The 24,797-nt window shown below is 45.4% G+C and overlaps 1 protein-coding gene across 2 annotated transcripts in view; it reads left to right on the top strand.

Annotated features, from left to right (window-relative positions):
* The window catches only part of SPTB (spectrin beta, erythrocytic), a 524,484-nt gene that overhangs the window by 447,033 nt on the left and 52,654 nt on the right, over positions 1-24,797 (top strand). For both annotated transcript variants that reach the window (XM_069638664.1, XM_069638665.1), the window contains 2 exons: positions 9,448-9,586; positions 17,033-17,117. In XM_069638664.1, coding sequence (XP_069494765.1) covers positions 9,448-9,586; positions 17,033-17,117 — 224 coding nt within the window. The remainder of the gene's footprint in view (positions 1-9,447; positions 9,587-17,032; positions 17,118-24,797) is intronic.

Raw genomic sequence — 24,797 nt, 5'->3', positions numbered from 1 at the left:
ATCGGCAGCTGCAGACCCTGTCCCGATCACTTGTGTTGTACCCAAGGGCTCATGTGTCTCCCACACATTATACAACATGTTCACCAAGCCCCTGTTCGATGATCTGGACCTTCTTGGTATCACCTACACTAACTATGCAGATGATACTCAGATTCTCCTCCCACTTTCTGGGGATTATGGCAAGGATCTAGCATTGGTGAATAGAGTGTATCTCATCATCCAGGCATGGATGGCCACCCACGCTCTATGCCTGAATGATGATAAGACAGAGCTCATCATCCTGGGCACCCACCTTAATCTTAAGAAATTAGGCCATGAATATTCATCATTCGCCATTGATGGAAACATCATCAGGGTAGCCAAGGAGGTGAAAACCCTTGGCTTTTACCTTGACTCTACCATGTCCTTTGACAAACAGGTGAAATCTCTGGGCTCCACCACCGCTTAAACCTGTAAGCTCATCAAGGCAGGCAAGCCATTCCTCTCAGATGACAGTTGCATGTTATGAACCGCCGCCGCGTTCCCCGTCTCCAAGCATCTCCGATCTGGCAATGCTGGAGATTACCATGGATGCGTGGCTTTTCCGCTGCCCGTGTTCCGGGTAGTCACGTGACACAAAGTCTACGCGCAATACGCGCACAGTGACGCCTCCTTTCCTCTTCAAATACGAGTGCCGTAGAAGTAAACGCTGCTTCTAATTAGCGTTACTACTGCAAATCCTTTGATCCAGAATCACTTCTTAAACTCTGAAACCGGAACGTTCCATTGACCTCTCTACTGGATTACCCTTTTGATTTGACGTACCATCCTGGCTTGCTGCATCCTTGCAGCAGCTTTTTCGGCAGCTGCTTGCCGTCACTCCTCGCTGCCTTCGTTCCTTCAGGCAAGCCATTCTGCCGGCGCGCCGCTCCTTGTAGCGGTTTCCTCAACAGCTGTTCCGTCTACCTGCTGAGAACTCACGCTGCCTTTATTTCATAAGGTAAGCCTTCTTGCTGGCCTCTTCCCTTCACCCGACCACCACTCAGCCTACAACATTCTACGTTTGAGCAGTTGCTGTTTAGGGAGAATACATGAACACATGAACAGTCCTTCTTGACCATATCCTATCATACTGGACCCATTGTATGGACATCTGCGTTTGGAACTTTTCCAGCAACTGTGCACTTTCTGAACGCTCTCCTGCAGTGCACCATCCCGGATCTAGGTTGCGACCCTCGTGCCGTTCGGGGTAGTATTCCTTTACTAACCTTCCTGTTTGTTATTTTTTCCTTCCGTTGATTAGTACTTTAACTACCCGAAAAACACCTATTGGGTAAGCCCAAAAGTCATTTAGTTTGTTTTCTTGATAATCATTAGACTACCATTCTTACCTGTCTCTCCTTATTTTCAGTCTTCTTGTTTTCCGACTACCCATCCTATATTGCCTTAGAGTCCTATCAAACCTTTACCAGGTATTGTTTGTTGGTCTGCTCTTGAATTCACACAGTTGTCTCCAAGTCAGTGACATAATATTGTGCTTTGTTCTTACAGCCTGGGTTTGGCGGTGTGGTTCTCCCCGCTCTTTTGGTTAATTGATTCCTCTGACTGTTTTGTTATTCAGCAGAGGGGTACATTGCCTTAAAGAGGTCCTCGCGTTGAGGAGGTCTGGTTCTGGATCGTACCTTTGTACACTCCAGCTTAGACTGAAAACTTTCCGGAGCTGCTCCCTCTTCGGTTATCCCAAGGTCGAGCAACGCCCCGACCAGTTCAGCAACTGGTGAGTAACAGAATTAGAAGCCATAAAAGAACATGGAATCCGATCAGCCCATGGCAGAAGCCATACAGCCGGTTGATCCCATGGCAGAAATCCTGCACCACCTTGCGGGATTGAGAATGGAAATGGCTACCATGAAAGCCGAATTCCAGCAGAGGATTAATGAGATCCAATCACTTATATCTGCTCCTCCTGGGCAAGAAGGAGGAGCTGGGGCCCCCTTCGGCTCGGGTTTTCCTATATCTGCTCCAGAGCCCCCTTCCATTGTCCTCTCATCCCAGTTCCCGCTGGCTCCTCCTGAACGGTTATGGGGGATCCGAAACATTATCGGACCTTCATTAACCAGTGCAAATTACACTTTTTGTGTCGTCCTACCTCCTTTCCGACTTCAACCACTAAGGCAGCTTTCGTCCTTTCACACTTAGGAGGGACGGCCGCCTCTTGGGCTAATCCATTGCTGGAATCGAACAGTCATGTTCTTTACAATTGTGATGCCCTCCTGACTGCTATGAGTCGGGTCTTTGATACCCGTTACACCTCACAAGCTTCCGATCTTGAATTACTCAAATTGAGACAAGGGTCCACACCTTTGCTTGCCTATCTGGCCCGTTTCAACCAACTAGCTGCAGAAACAGATTGGCCTGAAGAAAAGAAATCTGCAGTTTTCTATCAAGGCCTCTCCGAGGAAGTAAAGGACACACTGTCTACTGTACCAGTGGTGCCCAGCGCCTTTAATGAACTATTAGACATGGTTCTTCAGATAGATGCCAGAAGGGCGGAACGCAAGGGAGAAAAGCGACCCAGCATTCCGCTTTCTGTCCCAGACATGCCCACTGCGGGGGTTCCCACCCCGGAACCTATGCAGATTGGAGCCGTACGAGGGCCGCTGACTCCGGCATAACGTGAACACCGGCGTACACACAATTTGTGTATGTACTGCGGTTCCTCAGAACACTTGTTGCCAGACTGTTCCAAGAAACCAAAGAAGAAGGCGGGAAACGCCAAATCCCGACAGTAAATGGGGTCCATACGTCGGGAAAGTCGGTTTTGGACTCCCTCTGTTCCTCCCAAACCCAGACTACCTTAATCAAGCTGCCCGTCACCTTCACAGGGGCCTTGAAAAATCCTGTTCCGATTTCAGTGGTGATCGATTCCGGAGCCACCGGTAACTATATCGATCAAAGTTTTGCGACCTCCGCTGGAATAGCATTAACTAAAAAAATCACACCCGGAAAATGTCAGTGCAGTCGATGGATCAGCACTCGTTTCAGGATTGGTGGTTCAACAGACAATACCTATTACCATGACCACGGCCGAAGGCCATACAGAAGAAATATGCTTTGACCTTATCCAAGCCCCTGCCTACAGAGTAATCTTGGGCATCCCGTGGCTTAAACTACATAACCAGCTGATAGATTGGTCCTTAGGCCTGGTTCAGTTTCCATCTGTTTTTTGTAACAGCACTTGTTTCTCCTCATTAGGCATTGTTGACGACAATCCAAGCCGGGTTCTATCAGGTCTGTCCGCTCATATAGGGGCAATCACCAAGACATCCGTCCCCCCGGTCCCAATCGAATATACGCAGTTTCTCGATGTGTTTGACAAATGCAAGGCGGAGACGTTGCCTCCACATCGTATCTATGATTGCCCCATCGATCTGGTACCAGAGGCCAAGATACCTTCGGGGCGAGTTTACTCATTGTCCATTAAGGAGGACCAGGTGCTTAAAGAATATCTGGACAAAGCACTTGCTACAGGGTTTATACGCTCATCTAAGTCCCCTGCAGCATCTCCCTTATTTTTTGTTCCCAAAAAAGAAGGGGACCTACACCCTTGCATCGACTATAGAGCACTGAACGAGGTAACAGTAAAGAACCAATACCCTTTACCATTGATTTCCACTCTTATTGATCAATTGGGCAACTCCAGCGTGTTTACCAAACTGGACCTTCGAGGGGCCTACAACCTCGTCCGTATTAGAGACGGGGATGAATGGAAGACTGCATTCAAAACCCGATTTGGTCTATTTGAGTACCTAGTGATGCCGTTCAGGCTCTGTAACGCCCCTGCCACCTTTCAGGCATTTATGAATGGGTAGTCAGTCAAAATCTCGAAACCAAAATATCGAATACAAAAAGACCGAAAAAAAAAATATCGAAAAAAAAAATATCGAATTTTTTATTTATTTATTTATATATGTTTTTGGGGTCAGGTAAGTAAAAAAAAGGGGTAAAATAAAAAAAAAATGAAAAAAAAGGGGGGTTGGGGGGGGAACCCCCCCATTTAAAAAAAAAACACATTGAAAAAAAAATTCGATATTTTATTTTTCGGCCTTTTGTATTCGAGATTTTGGTTTTCGAGATTTTGGTTTTCGATATTATCACTATGAACCTTATGAATGACGTTTTTCATGACATCCAAGACGAGTTTGTTGTGGTTTACCACGATGACATACTCATTTACTCTGCCTCGATGGCAGAGCATGTTCAACACGTTTCCATGGTCCTACAGAGACTAAGAGAAAACCATCTATATGCCAAGGCCGAAAAATGTGTCTTTCACTCCTCCGAGGTTGAATTTTTGGGCTTTAACATCACCAACCAAGGTATCAAGATGAGCCAGTCCAAAGTCAAGGCAGTCTTAGATTGGCCTATCCCGAAGACAGTCAAGGAACTTCAATCGTTTCTTGGCTTCGCTAATTTTTACCGACGTTTTATTCACTCATTTTCGGCTCTTACTGCTCCACTGATGGCCCTGACTAGTTCAAAGGTCCGTTTCATGTGGAATGACGATGCTCAGTCAGCCTTTGAATCTCTGAAGGAGGCTTTCACCTCAGCTCCTTTATTACAACATCCCAATCAGGACATACCTTTCTTTGTTGAAGCAGATGCATCAGGGTATGCCATAGGCGCCATTCTCTCTCAACTCTGTTCCCTCACAGGGGTAATACATCCTGTTGCCTTCTTTTCTTGGAAACTATCCACTTATGAAAGAAATTACCCTATCATGGAACGAGAACTGCTAGCCATTAAAGATGCTTTCATGGAATGGCGACACCATCTCTTAGGCGCCAAACATGTGGTTACTGTCTACTCAGACCACAGGAGCTTGTTGGCATTCAAAACCATGAAGTGCCTTACCGCCCGACAAGCTCGGTGGCACTTGTTTTTCTCACAATTTCAGTTCATCATCACTTACCGCCCGGCACGGCAGAATGTCCCTGCGGACGCCTTGTCAAGGCAGTCGTCCGATGATAAAACGGTTTCCATGAATCCGGCGCCGTTACTGGGGGAAAAGGTGATATGTGGGTGCACTGTCCAGCCTTCTCTACGTTCCATCATTGAGGATTGTGTGAGTTCCAACCCACCCGAAGTAACATCACTCAACTTGGACGTCCAAGGGGGGCTTCCTTTCATCCAAGGGCGTGTTTACATACCTCCTGGCCCTGCCCGTATTCACGCCCTGCGCTGGGCTCATGACTCAGTGGTGGCGTCACATCCTGGCCACCAAATGACGGTAGAGTCCCTTCGCCGGTGGTCTTGGTGGTCATCCATGTCCAGAGATGCCATGGATTACATCTCTGCTTGCGCCATTTGCGCTCAATGCAAATCTTCTAGAACCAAACCTGTGGGTCTTCTACAGCCCCTACCAGTTCCATACAAACCATGGCAAATGATATCCATGGATTTTGTGGTGGAGCTTCCAGCCATCAAAGGAATGAATACTATTCTAGTTGTAATTGATTACTTTACCAAGTATGCAGTATTCATTCCCTGTGCCGATCTTCCTAATGCCCCTACTCTGGCTGAGTTGGTGCGTATAATTGTCTTTCAACAATTTGGTTTGCCTTCTATCATTGTTTCTGACAGAGGCACCCAGTTTACCTCATGATTCTGGAGGGCTCTTACATCTTCTCTCCTTATAGATGACAGATTTTCCTCGGCTTTCCATCCACAAACGGATGGGCAGACAGAACGCCTTAACGCTACTATGGAACAATATCTGAGGGGCCTATGTCTCCAGTTTCAGTTTTCTTGGTTAACCGCCTTACCACTGGCTCAGTTTGCATACAACAATTTGTTACATACCGCCACAGGGGTGTCTCCTTTCTTTGCCTTATATGGTTTCCACCCGCGATCCTTACCTTTGGATCCGTCATTGCCCATAGACAACCCTGCGGCTTTGGCTAGTGTTAGGGACATGGATCAGCTACATCGAGATGTCCGGTTGCACTTGCTACGATCTCAGGTTAGCGCTAAGAAGTCCGCGGATGCACACCGAACCCCGGCCCCGGTATATACCCCGGGCATGAAGGTGTGGTTGTCGACTCGCAACTTGAAGATCCCGGGAAAAAGATCCCTCCTACCTAAATATGTTGGCCCATATGAAATCACTGCGGTCGTCAATCCTGTGGCAGTTCGGTTATCCCTACCATCTGCATGGCGAATCCATCCGGTGTTTCATGTGGCACTTGTTAAACCCTGCCTCCCGGCTACTCGTCTGTCTCAACGCCCGGCGCCCGTTCAGGTTGACGGGCAGGAGGAATTTGAGGTTTCTGCCATCCTTGATGTTAAGGTATCCAGAGGGTCGCTCTACTATTTGGTGGATTGGAAGGGTTATGGGCCGGAGGACCGCACATGGGAACCCTTGTCTAATATTCACTCACCTGCATTGATGCGTGCGTTCCATGCTGCCAGGGGGTTGCCGTGGCCTTTGCGGGTGGATACTGTTATGAACCGCCGCCGCGTTCCCCGTCTCCAAGCATCTCCGATCTGGCAACGCTGGAGATTACCATGGAGACGTGGCTTTTCCGCTGCCCGTGTTCCGGGTAGTCACGTGACACAACGTCTACGCGCAATACGCGCACAGTGACACCTCCTTTCCTCTTCAAATACGAGTGCCAGAGAAGTAAACGCTGCTTCTAATTAGCGTTACTACTGCAATTCCTTTGATCCAGAATCACTTCTTAAACTCTGAAACCGGAACGTTCCATTGACCTCTCTACTGGATCACCCTTTTGATTTGACGAACCATCCTGGCTTGCTGCATCCTTGCAGCAGCTTTTTCGGCGGCTGCTTGCCGTCACTCCTCGCTGCCTTCGTTCCTTCAGGCAAGCCATTCTGCCGGCGCGCCGCTCCTTGTAGCGGTTTCCTCAACAGCTGTTCCGCCTACCTGCTGAGAACTCACGCTGCCTTTATTTCATTTATTACTTCTTGCTGGCCTCTTCCCTTCACCCGACCACCACTCAGCCTACAACATTCCATGTTTGAGTTGTTGCTGTTTAGGGGGAATACATGAACACATGAACAGTCCTTCTTGACCATATCCTATCATACTGGACCCATTGTATGGACATCTGCGTTTGGAACTTTTCCAGCAACTGTGCACTTTCTGAACGCTCTCCTGCAGTGCACCATCCCGGATCTAGGTTGCGACCCTCGTGCCTTTCGGGGTAGTATTCCTTTACTAACCTTCCTGTTTGTTATTTTTTCCTTCCGTTGATTAGTACTTCAACTACCCGAAAAACACCTATTGGGTAAGCCCAAAAGTCATTTAGTTTGTTTTCTTGATAATCATTAGACTACCATTCTTACCTGTCTCTCCTTATTTTCAGTCTTCTTGTTTTCCGACTACCCATCCTATATTGCCTTAGAGTCCTATCAAACCTTTACCAGGTATTGTTTGTTGGTCTGCTCTTGAATTCACACAGTTGTCTCCAAGTCAGTGACATAATATTGTGCTTTGTTCTTACAGCCTGGGTTTGGCGGTGTGGTTCTCCCCGCTCTTTTGGTTAATTGATTCCTCTGACTGTTTTGTTATTCAGCAGAGGGGTACATTGCCTTAAAGAGGTCCTCGCGTTGAGGAGGTCTGGTTCTGGATCGTACCTTTGTACACTCCAGCTTAGACTGAAAACTTTCAGTTCAGCAACTGGTGAGTAACATTGCATGATCCTGGCAAGAGCATTAATACTCTCTAGGCTAGATTCCTGCAATGCTCTATACAGTGGCGCCAATAAAGCCATTATCCAGAGATCCAGAGGTTACAAACATTCCAAAATAACGCCTTAAGAGCTGCACTAGGCGTGAATAAAAGAGAACATATCTGTGCAACTAGACTCCAATATAAGTGACTTTCCATCCGTAACAAAATTCTTCTAAAAACGGCCTCCCTTACCTATAAAGCATTAAACAATGCTGCCCCTAGTTACCTCATAGACAGACTCCACAGAAGAACGTCTATCAGACCCACTAGAGCCAGCAACACAAACTGCCTTACTGTACCAAGATTCCGAGTCACCAAGATTGGTGGCAATAACTTTCCTGTGAAAGCATCCAAACTATGGAACTCCTTGCCACACCATCTTAGAGCAGATCAACGGTACTTACAATTTAGAAGTAATTACATTAACATGCTCAATTCAACTGACCACTAGCTTGTGCTACTGCACCAGCCCCACCTAGGTTGCCTTAGACTATCCCTTCCATCATACTTTTGATTTTGTGCCTGTCGATCCTTCCTGTGCATAACCTGCTTTAACCTGTATATTTGTATCTGTGTATTACTGCGAACATACTTGTAACTATATATGTCTCATTGTAACTATTCTTGTAACTAGGTAAGCTTTGCATCTTCTTACTGCTGCGCCCTGTTACCCTTGGGTCTGGTGCGCATTAGAAATAAATAAACAAACAAACAAACAGTGTCTCCTCTCTGCGTCCCCACGACGCCTGGAGATTAGACTTTGCTCTCTCTTTGCTTCGGCCAAGGAACCGACTCTCCACGGCCAAGGATGACATGTGTCTGTGGCCTGGGGATTCTGGCTCGAAGACAAGTCACAATGGACATCTCCCACTAGTTTCTGCCAGCCTTGTAAACTCCTTTATGTGATTACTTCTGCTCTGCTCCTTCGCCATCCTCTGAACCTCTCTCAGGCCTGCTCCAGTGTTTCCTTCCCTCTGGCCAGTGGAGGTAGTGTTAGACAGCTTCTTATGCCAGCTTGGAACTGTGGCAAATCGCTATGGGAGCAAGCTCTGCGTCATTACTTTGAGAATTGTGATACTCCAGCAGCATGTGTAGGTTTTACATTGACCAGCCATTGCCATTTTACGGTGCCCGGCCATTGCCATTTTACACTGCCCAGCCATCGCCATTTTACACTGCCCAGCCATTGCCATTTTTCATTACCCCGCCATTGCCATTTTACACTGGCCAGCCATTGCCATTTTACACTGCCCAGCCATTGCCATTTTACAGTGCCCAGCCATTGCCATTTTACACTGGCCAGCCATTGCCATTTTACATTGCCCAGCCATTGCCATTTTACGCTGCCCAGCCATTGTCAGTCCTCTACGCAGCTGCAAAGTGGCTGTTAATGGAAATCACACAAACAACTCACTCCCAGATACACACAATGTCACTGTGACCAGCTACACGCGGCCTTATTCACTGTTGTGTTAATTAGATGCAACCCACCTTTTTTTCGCATGCAGCTTCATTTGGAGCTGCTTTGTAAATTCGTTGTTTTATATTTCCTTGCATGATGTTGTAATTATACCTTTGCTTTGTCGAATCAGCACTTTCAGCACACGTCAAATCATTTACAGGAGTGCTGTTTCACAGTTGTGCTAAACATCGCTAGTCATTTCCATTAACGGTGTCGGGGATATGATCTTTTACCCTGTTTTTTCAAATAGAGACGTGTCATCCGTTGAGCTTTTGATGAAATACCATCAGGGGCTGAAGGCAGAGATGGAAGCGAGGAATCGAAATTATGCCAGCTGTGTTGACCTAGGAAACGTGTTGCTGGCTCGCAAGCATCCAGCGTCAGAAGAGGTAAGAACGGATCCTTGTGTGACTTTTTTAAGATCTGATTTAATTTATTTATTTATTACATTTATATAGCGCCCAAACCCAGAGGATTCACAGCGCTTGAACCGAGCTGGTGGAATGTCACAGGACATGGTGGATCTCAAAGAGGGTTATGGGGAGTTAGTCGTATTTGTCGAAGAGCCAAGTTTTCAAGAGTTGTCTGAAGGCGGTGGGAGAGGGTTCGATCTTGATGTGGTCCGGAGATTGGGTGCAATGACAGAGGAGCTTGAGCCTCCTACTCGTTCACGCTTCAATCTCAGAAGCTTGACGATGAAGGTTAGCAGAGGATCTGGGAGGACGTGCTGGGGTTTTGCTTAAAGTGGTTAACAAGGTTAATCTGATAGTGGTGTTTGGAGAAGTCTGGCCACCTGCAGTTCTCGCACCCTCATTGGGATTGGTCATGAACCAGGCGGGAAATTGGCAATAAATAAACTAGATAAAAGTAGTGGGGATATGGCATCCATGGGGTCTGAAGAAGGAGGTCTGGGGGGCACCGCCAGGTACCAGCAACAGCAAGGCCTGCCCCATGGGCCCAGGAACACACACATCTCCCCTTTCCTGGATCAGAGAATCAGCCAATGCAAGACAGTGGGCAACACCCATCCAGCTTTCCAGGATCCCTACACCTGATCCTGCGACTTGGGGCTGGGTGGGGCTGTGTGCCAAACTGTGTGCTCCTAATTCGCATAAGTATTGGCATAGCTGGAAGTGACAGCACCTGAGATGACATCATTGGAGTGGCATACATCTTTGATACTCGAGGGCATCATGGGAAGTTACATTACATGAAGTGTTCAGGAGTAGAAATGACACCCTTCCAGCACTCATATCTCAACACTGCTTGCTTAAATGTTTGAGATTTTTTTCGGAATAATCCTATCCCCTCCCCTCACCTGAAACTGACTCGTGCCTCAAACATTCTTAAAAAGGATCAGCCGAATTCGAGATATTCACTTTTTAAGTTTTTAATAATGTATCTATATTTCAGGCGCGCGCAGTAAGGCCAGAGTTACGCAAAAAAAAAAAAAAAAACATTTATACGAAAGTCAACTAAAAACACACTAGTCTGCCTCACCTGTATCAGAACATTCTGTCATCCATGTCAGCTGGAGCTTTAATGCAATGACAGCCTCTGTTTATATGCAGCAATGTACACTGAGTGGTTGTTTTAACCTTCATGTTCAGATTCCCATTAGTAGATGTTACCATTTTATAGACAGTAATCTTAACTCTATTTAAAAACGTGTCTAACATGTATTTCATACATCTTTAATAGCCAATGCTGCAGCCTCTCGTCCTCCTAATGCCTCCTGTTCTTAAATAGAATTCTATAGACGGCAGCAGTAGCGCCGCAAACTAAAAATATGCTCCTAACAACCAATGATTATAATTCACTATTCTTTCTAGCACTATAAAATGAAGCAAAGATGAGCACCCAGGGCAAGGTGGCGCAGCCAATCAGGTGCCTTGGTTCGCGGGCTGAGCTCAGCCCACGTTACATGGAGCCCGTTCGCTGCCTCCCTCGCCCCGTTCCACCATCTTCTAGACGCCCACACTTCACCTTTTTTTAAAATAAATAATCCCAATCCCCCCCCCCCAACCGCACTGACCTGATTGTGGCGGTGGCGCTGCCCGCCCGCCCAAAACGCCAGTTAATTCTACCCTTAACATGGCTCTCAACAGCAACCTCAGACATGTGTTTCTGCCTTGTTGGTCACCATCAAGGAGGAACGGCGTCCTTGTGGGGACAGAATGCCAGGGGTCCATGTCTTGATTGCCGTTACTAAGCAAGAGTGAACCCCAAGTACTTCAACATTTGTTCAATGTGTGAGCCTTGTTTTGGGGGAAGACGAGGGGTCACCTTCCTTTGGAACACGTTATTTGGCCCTGGCTGTTCTCCACAGAGGGATTCTCACACATTTGACAACATGAATAGGTATATTATTTATTACAATGTCAGGACAACATATAGACCATATACTTCAGCAAATAATTCCAATGGAGAATAGTCTTGAGGGAACTGAATTGTTTAGTGCTAGTCCACAAACAGTGAATGAAAACCCCAATCTTCATTTTGAAGAAATCAGCGTATATTCCAAAATACAGTCTCTATTGTTATAAAAGAGGGATTACGTGGTCAGGCGGCCTGTAATGAATTGCAAGACACTAAATGATTGGGTTGTGTGCCGCCACTTCAAGATGGAGTGCATACCCACCCTGAAGGAAAACCGTTGGCCAAGGGATTGGCGGGAGTAACTGTGTTTAAAGAATGCTCCCTTGACCATTGCTATGGCTGGTCACCACCAAGACTTATTCTGGTTCTGGTGGGGTGGGAAGGAACAGATGTCTACAGATGCCTCGCTTCCCATTGGGCTTTTCTCCCCTCCTTAGTGGCGTCCAGTCGACTCCTGGCTGAGGTCGATGTCGATCAGACTGACGGGTTACCTCCTGATGGCACAAGACTTTCAGGTTTGCCGCGAACGTCAACGAAAAACTCACTGGCATCAAAAATGTTATGTATAAAGTAACCCTCCATGTCCTGCTAGAAAAAAGTATCTTTATGTTATGTTAGCCATTGTAACGCACAGTGGTTACATGCAGGTATACTTGATATTGCGCTTATTAGACTGCTTTGGTTGGCGTTCGTAGAACGTGGAAGGTATGTAGTAAGACTATGAATGTAATCTGTCTATTGCGCTTAGAGAATCCCTTATCCTAGTTTCTATGGTAGCATGTCTGTCCCGCCTAGAAGATGTTGTAGGACAGCTAGTCTATTGCACTTGGTATACTTGAGGGTAGCCAGTCCATAGTGCCTAGAGAGGTCTACGAAAGGTAGTTGGCTCTTTCTACCACACAGAAGATCGGATGTCACGGCGACATCAAAGATAAGCTCCATCTGAGCTTAAGGTATGTATGAACGCATCACTTCGGTGGACATCTGCCGCCGGCACGGCTATCCACCCACGCACACTAGAATGCAGCTACGACTTTGACAGATTCGTTCTAGCTGGACGCATAATCACGTCGCACTGAAACAGCAGACTTGCCTCATCACATCTGCCATTAGTATACAGTGACAGCCTATGACAAATTTCTGTCTAGCTGCCTACATATCGAGTCTCCAGCACCAGCGCTCTGTCGTGACTTCCCTCAGCACGCACCCACATGCCTGCGCGCTTGGGTTGCTCACTGGATCCTAGCCAGCCCACCTAAGTCCTAATCTTGGCCAAATGAACACACGCATCTTAAGCCTCCTCTTCGAACTCTCCCATACCTGGACTTCGGTCCCCAAGGGCGTTCCTACCACAAAGTGCTTGGAGGCCATTCAAATGGAAAATAGTTCTATATAAATGACTACTACAATACAATAAGATACAATACAACATGTCTCTGCTTTCATAAACTAATTGCTTACCCATCATTTTTAAAATATGCGTGAATGTTTAATAAACCTACCTGCTTAAAATAAGTGGCAAGTGCATTTACTAAGGGGGTTGTAACATGTTTTTCAGTACTGTGTAAGTTACTCATGGTGGCAACAGTAAAGACAGACACATGTGATCGCAGTTCAAGGGTGTTTATTAAACTATATATGCGGGTTGGAAAAACGCCTAATCTAAGTCTAAATCTAAGATGGGAGCAACGAGTCCAGGAATTGTAGCGGATGATATTTCGCAGGACTCACTTCGGATCTCAATGTGCACTTGTATTTTGGGAGACACCTCATTGTCTCCATGTACACATGTCACTCTAACTAGGGCTGCATTGCCCAGATCTTTGGTTGTAACTAAATCAGCCCGTATATACCTTAGTCAATCAGGGCCCTCACTTGCCTCCCATTCACTCAAGCCTTTTCATAGGTAAACTCAACAGGAGTTTGACACAGGCAGATACTGAAAGTTTCTATCTCCTCCTGTGGTTCTTCCCATTCTTCGCCCTCCAAACAGCCTATTTTCATGGGCTCATCTTTTATATTCTTTGGACAGTGTCTAGCTAGATGTCCTGTTTCTCTGCAAGAAAAACATATCAAAGGAGGTGAGCTACTTCCTTTTGCCTCCTCCTTTCTACTTTCATCATTAGCCTTAGGATCAATTTTTCTACTTTCTATTTTCTCCCAGGGTATTCTTTTTTTACTCTTGTGTGGTTCCCCTTGTTTATCTACTCCTTGAGGTTGAATTCGATGGATGGACTTATGGTCCTTCTGTTCTTCCCATCAATGGGTCAAATGGAAGTGTTTAGCTGCATCTGAATGGCCAGGCATTCAAATTTTTGAGATAAAAATGTTTTATCTTCACCTTCAAGATATGGCTGAAGTACACCCTTTGGTAGTATTGGCCTAGTTTGTAACACAATTTTGTTACATTTTCTTGGAGCCTATTTTCTGCTTGTATCTGATAGGCTGCTAATTGGGCTATGACGTTGGCTCAGTCGGCCATTTCTTATGGTGGTGTAAGGGTTCCTTCTGTGGTATCTGAATTTGAAAGTGACAGCTCTCGATTCCGTTGGATAAGGTTTCAAAATTCTCAGAATCTTCTGAATCTGAGGCTGTCAAAGGGGTAGGCTGGGGAAAATGTGTTGTTAACCCTGAAGGGTCCCCAAAAAAAATGTTTTGGACTCAGAGTACCAGATCTGATAAAAAGAAAACACAGGTCGAACTTTGAGAATTATTCGATCCCAAGGCTGTATGTTGTAATGGTAGAGAGGAAGTGTATCCAAAAAGACTTGTGTTTTAAAGAATAGACCTTGTTGACTAGGTGGAATACACAACTGTAAGAAAAGGACCTCTTTCAGTGTGGATATGCTATCAGAATCTAGGAGATCAACTCTTTTATGTTCCCCTTTCCGGTGGTACCACAATTATTAACATGGGTTTCAATTTTTATCAGTTGATTCATATCCCACTCCTGACACCACATGAAAGGAACTCACGCTGGCAATAGTAAAGACAGACACAAGTGATCCCAGTTCAAGGGTGTTTATTAAACTGTATATGTGGGTTGGAAAAATGCCTAATCTAAGCCTAAATCTAAGATGGGAGCAAGGAACGGCCATCAAATAATAAAACAGTTCTAGTGATGTCTTGTCAAATAAAAGGGCCTATACTAAGAAAAACCTATTGCCAATCCTTACGCTAAATACAAACAGAGTGTGGGATAGGGTTCACAGGAAAGAAAGAAGTGTTCACAAGTCAGGGTCTCCCTTCCCCAAGTTTTGAGCATGGGACAAGGTGGTTAAGTCTCTTTTCTACAAGAAGTCTCTTGCCTCCAAGGACCTGATGTCTTCAACAAAAAAATAAAGTTCCTTTCTGCTTGCATGTTGGGTGATGCCTTTTTCACCCTTGGATCTCCCTTTTCCGGGCTCAGATCCACAAGAAGTTTTTAGCAGTATCAGGCCCTTTCGGTATTCAAGCTTCTCGCTTCTGAGGGTGTGATGGGCTCCACAATATTAAACAAAAGGTTAACAAAAATTCCAAAGTTCTTCTCCGATTGTCTCTGCTTGTGTTTGGGTGATAGCTCTTCACCCCTGGACCCCCCTCTTCTGTGTTCAGACCCTTCTCGATTGTTAGCCTCCCTCTGCCGGGTTCACTATGGTTTTCAACACAATCTCATCTGTGACATGAATCTTAATGTCTTTTTAGTTCACTGTGGACATCCCTCTGCCGCTGGGTTCACTCTTGTCAACACACTATTCATTGGGATTTCAGACTTTGCCCCCTTTTATTGGCATCCCTTGGTCGGGTTCACTCTTGCCAACTTTTCCAATTCATATAGTTCCTTCAACAGTTCTTATGATGCAGGATTCACTTCCCTTATCTTTATCTTCAATTGTCTGTCAAAGACTTTCGACTGTACAGAGGATTTTAAAGCATGACCACTTTGACCCTATTCTTGCGCCGTTCCCTTTGCCTTCTGGTAACAGTAGTTTCCACCATAGGGTAATCGCCCAGAGTTTCTCAAGTGAACACCCTCCTGGTGTCTGCATCCTCTGCCACTGGTTTTTCCCCTCTCGTATTAATCAAACAGTTCCTTGTACTTTCTTCTATTAGCTGCTTTGCTACTTTTGCTCAAACACAGTTCGGTTTCTTATCAGCTCTCCCCTCAACTCACCAGCTGTGATGAACCACTAGGCTTTTTCTTGTCTCTGGAGTCAAGGCTGGTACCACAGTGGCAAGCGTCTCCCCTCTGTACCACAGTGGCAATCTTGGTTAACAGCGGAAAAGGGTCTAGTGTACCGTCGACATCTGCTGAAACACATGCTGGCTATTGTTCCCGGTCTTACGATTCCTTCTGTGGGGGTCTCACGGGCCTGGCTCGGAAAGGGCAGGGTCGTTTCCCTCCTTGTCACCCTCTCAGTTCGTGCCGTCTTTCTCCTCCTCTTGAACAGCCGTGCTGAGTTAGCCCTCTCGTAGTGCGGTCTGCCTTGCTCATATTGTGCTCTCGTGCTCCACCTTTTATCCCTGTGGGGAAGAGAAAGGCAGAAAAATGGCTCCCGAACCCTAGTCTCTTCCCGCTCCTTACCAAAGTTAATCGACAGTGTAAATTGTACTTATTTCCAGCACTGTGTGGCATTCTTCATAAAGAGGGTCTTATCAATTATACTGTCTGTTGGTGTTGAATATTCATGTGCCCACTTGAAGAAAAAGCTCACCCCAGGGAGCTTTAAATATGCTTATCCAAGAGGTGGTGTATTCTGAATACATCCGGCCGAGGCACAATATACCAGCTCTTAGACAAGCCTAAGAATTCTGCGACTACTGCAATGATGACTGGGCGCAGCATAGAGAGCTAATATCATAACACAGCATATGCAGCTACCGTGTGCCCAAAGAATGCATGCACTAAAGGCAGTTCTCCAGATAAGATTTGGAAGTGTGAGTATTTTGCTCCCTATTTTTTAAAGTTGGGAGTAAAATGATTTTTTAGAGAGTAAAACGTAGGGTCAATTCCCAATGAGAGTATTTTATAAGCGAGTAAAATATTGTAAACTGAAAATGTTTTTGTAATATTTATTTATTTGCACCTGGTTCATGCACATTAAAAGAGACACGTTTACCTCTTCCAATCAGGGAGTTAAAATAGTAGTTTCTTCTTGTGGTACTATGTGCAAAATTCTTCACGCCTTTTTCCCTTTTTTTGTTGAGAGTATTTTTACTCTCTATTTGAATCCTTTTTGAGTATTTGCCAATTTTATGTGAGTAAAAGTGGCCAATACACAACTTATCTGTAGGTCTGACTACAGGTATAAATAGTAAAATATAAACAGAACATTTTTAATTTATCTGCTCCACACTTCAACAAAGTGCCTGTGAAAAGATAATGTTTTCAGCCACTCCTTTTGATAGTCTCATTTCTTTGTATGCAAAGAGAGAAAATGGATGAACTCTCCTTGTTACGATTCATCTCGTTTCAGATAAAAGAGAAGCTGGGGCAGATCGCTGAAAAGAGAGCGGAAATGATGGACAAGTGGGACAAGCGCTGGGACTGGCTTCGCTTATGTGAGTCACTCCTACAAGACACCAATGGCTTTACTGTCTCTGATCACCACTGCAGAGCCTCGTTCATTTATGTATTCATTTTAGTGGGCATTTGTAAGGCACTTATACATCCAGAAATTGTGTTTCAAAGCGCCCACAGGGCAAAGGGAAGGGAACAATGAAACAGCAAAACAATGGAGTATGATAACAGTGATGAGCAAAAATACAATAGCGGTCCTACTAGGCCTTATGAACAATCGGAGCGTGCAAGTGCAGAGAGAGAGAGAGAGAAGGGGCAGGGGAGGAGGTAAGGGCCAGAGGTTCCACAGAGGGGGAGGGGAGAGTGCCAGGCGGTGTCCACATGGTGGAAGAGGGTCACTAGCCAATACAATAAGTGTAGGCCTGTGAGAATGTCTTGAGGTGCTTGCGGAACTTGAGGTGATCCGACTCAAGGTGGAGAGAAAGGGGGAGGCTGTTCCAGAGGAGGGTGCCTGGCTTATATGTTCATAGGCTTAGGTAGGGGCTGGGACGGACACACCAAGCCTCCTGCCCCCATTTTTAGGATCATTGGCAGACCACATGGGTCGGTCATGGCTGACTATGGTGACTCCCTGATTTTTAACAGGACTGATTCACGTGGAGGCAGAGTGGCTGCTTTGTTTGTTTGTTTGTTTGTTTGTTTATTTATTTATACATGTGTAAAGCGCTCTAAACCCGTGGGCATCAAAGTGCTGGTTGAAGTACAGGTTACAATGAAAGTAATTATAAATTGCTTGTCTTTCATTCCTCCAAGCCAGTACATACATCGCGCAGCATGTTGCAAGTGGGTCATTTTAATTGATATAATAAATTGCATGGAGGGGACAATTTACATTTGCACTTCGACTTAATAGGTCCCCGCTTTGCAACTTTGCTCTTGCCTAACGCATAGGGGGCTCATTTTGGTGAGGGGTGTAATGTTAATGAGTGAGGTAAAATCAAAAGAAAGCTACCTGGGATCGTAAAAAAAGGTCTAAATACGGGGCGTTATTGTGTAACGGCCGTCTTTACACCTTATTTTCCAATTGGGGGAATTGCAAAATGACCCCTCCCTTCCCCCCATCATGTGTTAAATAATTCTGCACACCAAAACCAGAACTAGCGCTAACACTTCTGATTTACTTGTTTATTTTGCATAGCAATTTTGATAACTTGTGGCAGTAACTACAACTCTGCCCATTTGCCAAGAGGTTGGTAGGCCAGAGCTCTCTAAGCTTTGATTCATGGATTAATCTAGAACAGGGCTATGCAACCTCCGCCTCTCCATATGTGTTGGACCATGGCTCCCATGATCCCTGACCATTCACTATGCTGGCCTTGGGCGTAAGGGAGTTATAGTCCAAAATATCTGGCGAGCCAAAGGTTCCAGATCCCTATTCTAGAAGAAACCATCACGGGGCATTTTAGATTCAAAGGGAGCATCAGCCACTATGTCACCACATGACAAATGCTGCCTTGCTAGCCTTTATCTTTATTCCACCCAGATAGCTCAACTTGCTCTCCAAACTAGATCTTCACTGTGCATCTTGAAGTCTAGCAAATTACATTTATAAACGTTCTCTACCAAGCTTGGAAATAACAAGTTGGGGCTCATTACGAGTTGGGTGGTGCGGGATAAACGTCTCGGGAGGATAGCTCAGGGGGCAACACGCTCATCTTGGAAGCAAGACGATGCGGAACAACACAGTTTTGATCCCCGGGTCCGCGCTTAGAAACCTCTGGGTATTAAGCACGTTATAAATAAACCATTACAATTACAATTGCGTAAGAACGTGCCGGTATTAACGTTTACTGGCACATTACCGCACCGGCCAACTAGGAGTTTGCTGGTAAGGTGGTTGGAATGGCCTCCGGCTAAAAGCTAGAGGTCATTCCGCCACCTTACGGGCAAAAAGTGCAGGTATTACAGGCGCCGGTAATGCCAGCACCTGTAATACCGGTAAACTCCCCCATGGAGTCCTTTGGGTCTCCATGGAATGGGGAGTTACACCATCACCCGGCACTTGGAATCCACTGGACATTCTACCAGACCGAGTGCCAGTAACGGTAATACAGTCTGGCAGTACGCCAGGATACCGGCAAATGTGTAATGGGCCACAATATGTGTGTGATCTGTATATTAATGGCCTTCATTACGACTTTGCTGGCATCCTGATGGTAATTCCGCCAGGATACCCGCAAATAGTAATACCATTACCAGCACTCAGTCTGTTGGCATTACTGCCAGATTATGTATTTCCCAGTGACAGTGAAAAAATCCCCATTCCATGGAGTCCCATTGGACCCCATGAGGGGATTTGCAATATCAGCGATTTATGCCGGTAAGGTGCTGGAAATTAGCTCCAGCTCTTAGCTGTAGGCAATAACATGCACCTCACTGGCAAACTTGTAGTTGGCCAGTGCGGAAACGTGCCGGTATATTGTAATACCAGCACGTTAATTCCACAACGGCCAAATCGTAATGAGGGTCTGACTGACTTATGTATTCATTGTGATATGCTACATAGCATATACAGCATAGTCATTTCCAGGTGTAAAACATGAAAGGGGGGGAGGGGTGGTGCGTAGAAAGAAGGACAGCAGAGGAGAATAGCATCAAGAGCTCAGTTCACCGGAGGTAGGAAGTTGCTTCTAAGCAGAAAGTGCTGAAGAAATGTTCAGTGGAAGTTGCAGGTCTGGGCTTTCTTAAGTGAGTGGCCATCCCTTGTAGATGACTCGTTATTGCAGTTCTAGAAAAAAAATAAACTGCAATTGATCCAGTCTCCAACTAGGGACTGCTGTGATCAGGAATTACTCTTAACGTCAACAAAAACACTGAATGAGAAGTCTTTTTTCTATGGTTATTATTAACAGTTAAATTGGCATGGATTTAAGGTCTGTGTGATGCAACTCCATAGCAAGGCTTCAACCTGTATTGCTGAAAAAATTAGAGGAGGTTTCAAGACAAGTTATACACAATATTAAAAGATAATTGGTGCATTTGTAAATGGAACAAAGCCGGCATTTGTATTTTGTGCCACATGCCTTCCTGCTCTCTGCCATGTGACTGGCAGCCAGGAAGATAGGCAGAACATATTTGAGGGAGGAGAGTAAGGGCGTACCAGCACCACATTCTCACGAGCTGCACCTAATGTAATACTAATATTACATCTAAAGAAGGGACCACTGTGGGATGCAGGCTTTTAAAGTCTAGCCAGATGTACAGAGTACAAAGCTAAGGTGTCATCCATATTTATAGAAGCAATCCAAGACTAAAAACGAATCAAAATGCAATCTTTACTGGCCTCAACAAATATGATCTATTATAGAATGTCCTGATTTGAAAATTATAATCCATAATCAACAGACACAACATATGGTATGGTTGGTTGACAAACATTCTCTTACGGAACACTCAAGTTGCAGTCATTTCAAGCATGGCCCTGGTATTCTGCACCTGTGGTACGATGCACTTGAGGAAGGGCTATGCCCAAACAATAAGAGGGTATAATGGTCCATTATCTGGTATGTGTAAACCCTACCATTACCTTGAATCATCTTTGTAAGGTGTCTATATAGATGACATTCTATGTCACTTATAAAATGTGACAGTTGTCACCAAAGTGTCTTCTTGGTCCTGAGGACCTCCCTGGCCATCTAGTTGCACTACTACTAATGCCAAGGAAGCTCTGATCGAACCATGGGGGTCCTCCACCACCCAGATGATGGAGCCTGGAGTGGAGTTTCACAGATGAGGAGACTTCACCCAAAACATTCTGTCACCCAAATTGAGCTTAGTGAAAGCTGCCATCACCAGACGTTTAATTACAATCTGCCAGTTAAAGCGCGGCCCACAACACTTTAAAAGCCTGCAGTTGCACTTTGTCCTGAATTTGGCAGTACAGATCACAAGGCAGGGAGGGGTCTGCTGGTTGGACAATATATCTACCCTCTTGAGTTTCCTTCCAAGCCTCCATCCCCCCAAGGCCAAAGCAGGTTTCTGCATTTCTCATTCGCAAGACAGGGGCTTTATCACGCCTGCCAGGGAGACCCTCATTCTGAGGTTTCTGAATTCAATTCTTGGGATTACCACATGCAGTAATTATTGTTACTGGACGGTGTAATCCGTCTGATCATAACACTGTCACTGGCAGGGCGAGTACGCCGTACTAGCCCATTTCCTCGCAGGCCAGTTTGTTCGAGGACCATTTGTTCGAGTTTTTTTCTACGCATTTCACCGCAAATGCAGATGGGGGTAGGGTTTAGGCATTTATTTATTTATTGTATTTGTGTAATGCCTAGACCCGAGGGTATCACGGCGTCTGTACAGTGGAAGGAAAAGAGGCAAAGGAACAGACATTGGGACAATAACAGGAAGTCCTGCCCCAAGGATCTAGTCATATTCGTTGAACGGCCAGGTTTCCACAAGTGCATTGAACATTGGGTAGGATCGCTCATTTCTGATGTCTGTTTACAAGGGTGGGGTGGTGGGGGATGCCAGGCATTTATTTGCAGTGAAATGTGTAAAAAATAAAACTCGAACAAATGGTCCTCGAGCAAATTGCTGCGAGGAGACATCATGGAACCGTTTACACATCCAGAATTTTCAGAAGAGCACATCCTGCTTTTCAGGAGATCTGCAAACTGTGTTTTTATTAATTTATTTCCTTCCCTGTTCTGAGGCTGACATGGATTGTGTGCAAGCAGCGGATAATATCGCTACTATACAGTGCAAATTAGCACAGAGAGGAGACATTAATGATCTCTTTCTACAGTAGGACGCACAGAAAGGGACAAGGTGCCCATCGGAGATGACCATTTGTCGGTTCCATGTGTTAACCCATTAAACCTGCAGGGGACACCCCCGCAACCCCCATTTTATTTTAAAGTGATTGGGGGACACCCCCGCAACCCCGGCTCCCATTTACCCCAAAAATTATCCCCACTAATAACATCGCCTATTGCCTTACCCCACGACCATATATATGGCGATATTATCGGTGGGGATAATATTACCTGATAGCCTTTTGTCCACCCTTTTGGGGTCCTCCAACAGATTATACCTTTGAGAAAGGGATTTTTAAAGGGATGGGATGTGCTAGCTCCACATCCTGGGAACAGGTCAAAAATGGAGCACAATTCATGAGGTACTTCACCTCATTATCAGGTGGTATTTACCACTTATGGTATTCCTGAGAATACTGCATGTGGTAAGTATTACCTACCCCATAATCAGGTGGACAGCAACAACAGGCAGTATTTTGAAATACGATGACCATTGAGGTTTTTGGTGTAAAAAACACTGGTGGGAAAATCAGATTCCAGAAAGTACTGGGATTTTGTATCATTGCCAAGTTACGTCATCACTGGTATTTCTGCCGGGGGACATGTGGGTTGCTGTCTGTGGCAGGGCAGTGGCAAGGGAGAGGAGAGAAGGAAGCAGAAAGGTGGTACAAGGAGGTTTACCTGCCAAAGTAAAGCGAAACTTAACATGGAATATGTGTCTGTTTAAGCTGCCGCAGGGTGAGTGGTAAGGGGAGAAAGAGTGGGTTGGGAGGTATGGTGGGTCACTCCCCCATTCCCGTGAGTGGGATCAAACCTAAAGATGGCATATCATGGGAGCGGGACTGGGAAGGGCCCATATTAAGTATAACTGGGGCAGGGTGGCAGTGCTAGGTTTTAGGATGGGAGTGACAGCATTGTACCACTTTAAAAACATTTCCCTTCATTTTTGCATTAGTTGTTTTATGTGTCTTCATTTTTGCTTGAACGTGACAATAAAAGGTGATAACTTAGAACCACATTTACGTTTTCTTCTCGTATTCCGGTGGTCACTGATAAAGTTCCACTGGCATTTGTTCTTTTTCACAGCAATGGGAGCTATGTGCCTCATTACGAATTTGGTGGTATCTCGGTAATAAAGAAAAATCCTCTGGATACCGCCAAATGGAATTACTGTTACCACCACGTGGTCCCGTGGATTTACCACAGGATTACAAGTGGAGGGTAGGTGGTGTAAATCCCCATTTTCTGCAATCCCTAGAACTCCATTTGGGATTTCTGGCAGCATTACCACTCAGGGAATTCCCTTGTGGTAATTCTGTCGATCTTTGGAGGAAAAGTGAAGAATTTACCTCCACCTTCAAGCTGGAGGTAGATCCTCTACCTTTCCTCCAGAAATCGGCAGAATTACCACTAGGTAATTCTGGAAGCGGTAATTCCACCAAACTTGGAGTTTGGTGGTAGGTGCACCGTGAAACTCACAATGAGGCCCTATGTCTTTAGCAATTTTTTTTCACAGCTAGTTCTTTGGAATTGTGTTTTTTCCACCAATGTAGTCATATACAACCTTGGAATGCTGCCTATTTTCGCAATTCACTGAAGTGAGGGCTTCTTGTCTCGCTGTCTCACAACCTCAAAAAAAGCAGCGTCTTTTCCATTATAAGCTCCAGTTGTTCCAGCCAATTCCTTCAATGGGGCAGATTTAACACAGTCAGCCAGGCCTATGTTTTCAGCTCTCCTAAAAAAGGATTATCCTGACTCATTTTTATTTTTTTTTAAAATTCTTAAAACTATTCTCTAGTGGTTTTTCAGCACAAATAATAGCAGTAAGTCAAATACAAAGATCAGTCAAAAGAGAACACTGGAAGTTAATCTATCAACAAGTCAACCAAGTCAGCAAGTCAATATATGGGATATATTACTCACCGTAATCGTATTCCTGATGCTTGTATCTGCTTAGATTCACATGCTGTGCATAGGCCGACATCTAGTGGAAGCTGCAGAGTATTACAGTTGTTGTTTTCGAAACTCAAAAAAGGACATTGACAGGGCATGCCAGTAATACTATCCCTAGTGTGATGTTCCATGTAGCCATGTTCCTTCACGCGTCGAGGTCCCTCAGATTGTTATTTTTCTGACATGAGGTAGCATGAAGTGTAGCGTGAGTACAGTTGTATCCAAGCAGATATATATTGGACAAGCTCATAAGCATCCAAATAGGTGTGAGGGCAATTGTAGGTTTTGGACACAGACAGGCATTTGCTTTGGTCTTCCTGACACAGGCTATCCTTTGCTTTATTTAGGTAGGGAACTCCCACCTTAGCATAGGGCAAGTTATCAACCTTCTTTATATTAAATAGAAATGTGTAGCCCAAACTTTCAGAGCGTTGTCTGTGTCTCATTCATGATGCCTTCACATCTGTCTCTGGGTGTCGTCCATCCAGGATGATGCAGTGTCAAGGAGCTGTCTCAGGGAGGTGAAGCAGTGGATGGCAGAGCAGTTTTAAAAACTGTGCCATCAAGACAGAAAACATTCACCTGGGAGCCGGTTGCCAGTTGCCTATCCCGATGTGGATGCAAGATCTGGCCAAGGACAGGGTAAATCCATCTGTCTCCTCATCCACCAAGTCTCTTGACTTCCTGATGGACTAGTCTTTCGATCGTATTAGCAGCAGTTTGACATTTCCACATTTACTCGCTCAAGGCTATTAAGCTCTATCGTCCAGACGGAGAATGTCCTCCTCTGGTGAAGGTTCTGGGAACCACAATAGCGGATCCGGGGAATGTGGTCTTGGTTGGCATTCCCACTGCCACGCTCCCCTCACCAGCAGTATACACATTTACACGGGCACAGCAGTACAAGAAGTCTCAAAGCTTAGTTACAGTGCCTGTCACAGGCTG

Source organism: Ambystoma mexicanum, chromosome 14 (assembly GCF_040938575.1).
Source record: "Ambystoma mexicanum isolate Mex_15411 chromosome 14, UKY_AmexF1_1, whole genome shotgun sequence".
NCBI lineage: Eukaryota > Metazoa > Chordata > Amphibia > Caudata > Ambystomatidae > Ambystoma > Ambystoma mexicanum.
The sequence above is the reverse complement of the archived record's forward strand: the minus strand, read 5'-3'. Positions and strand labels throughout refer to the sequence as shown.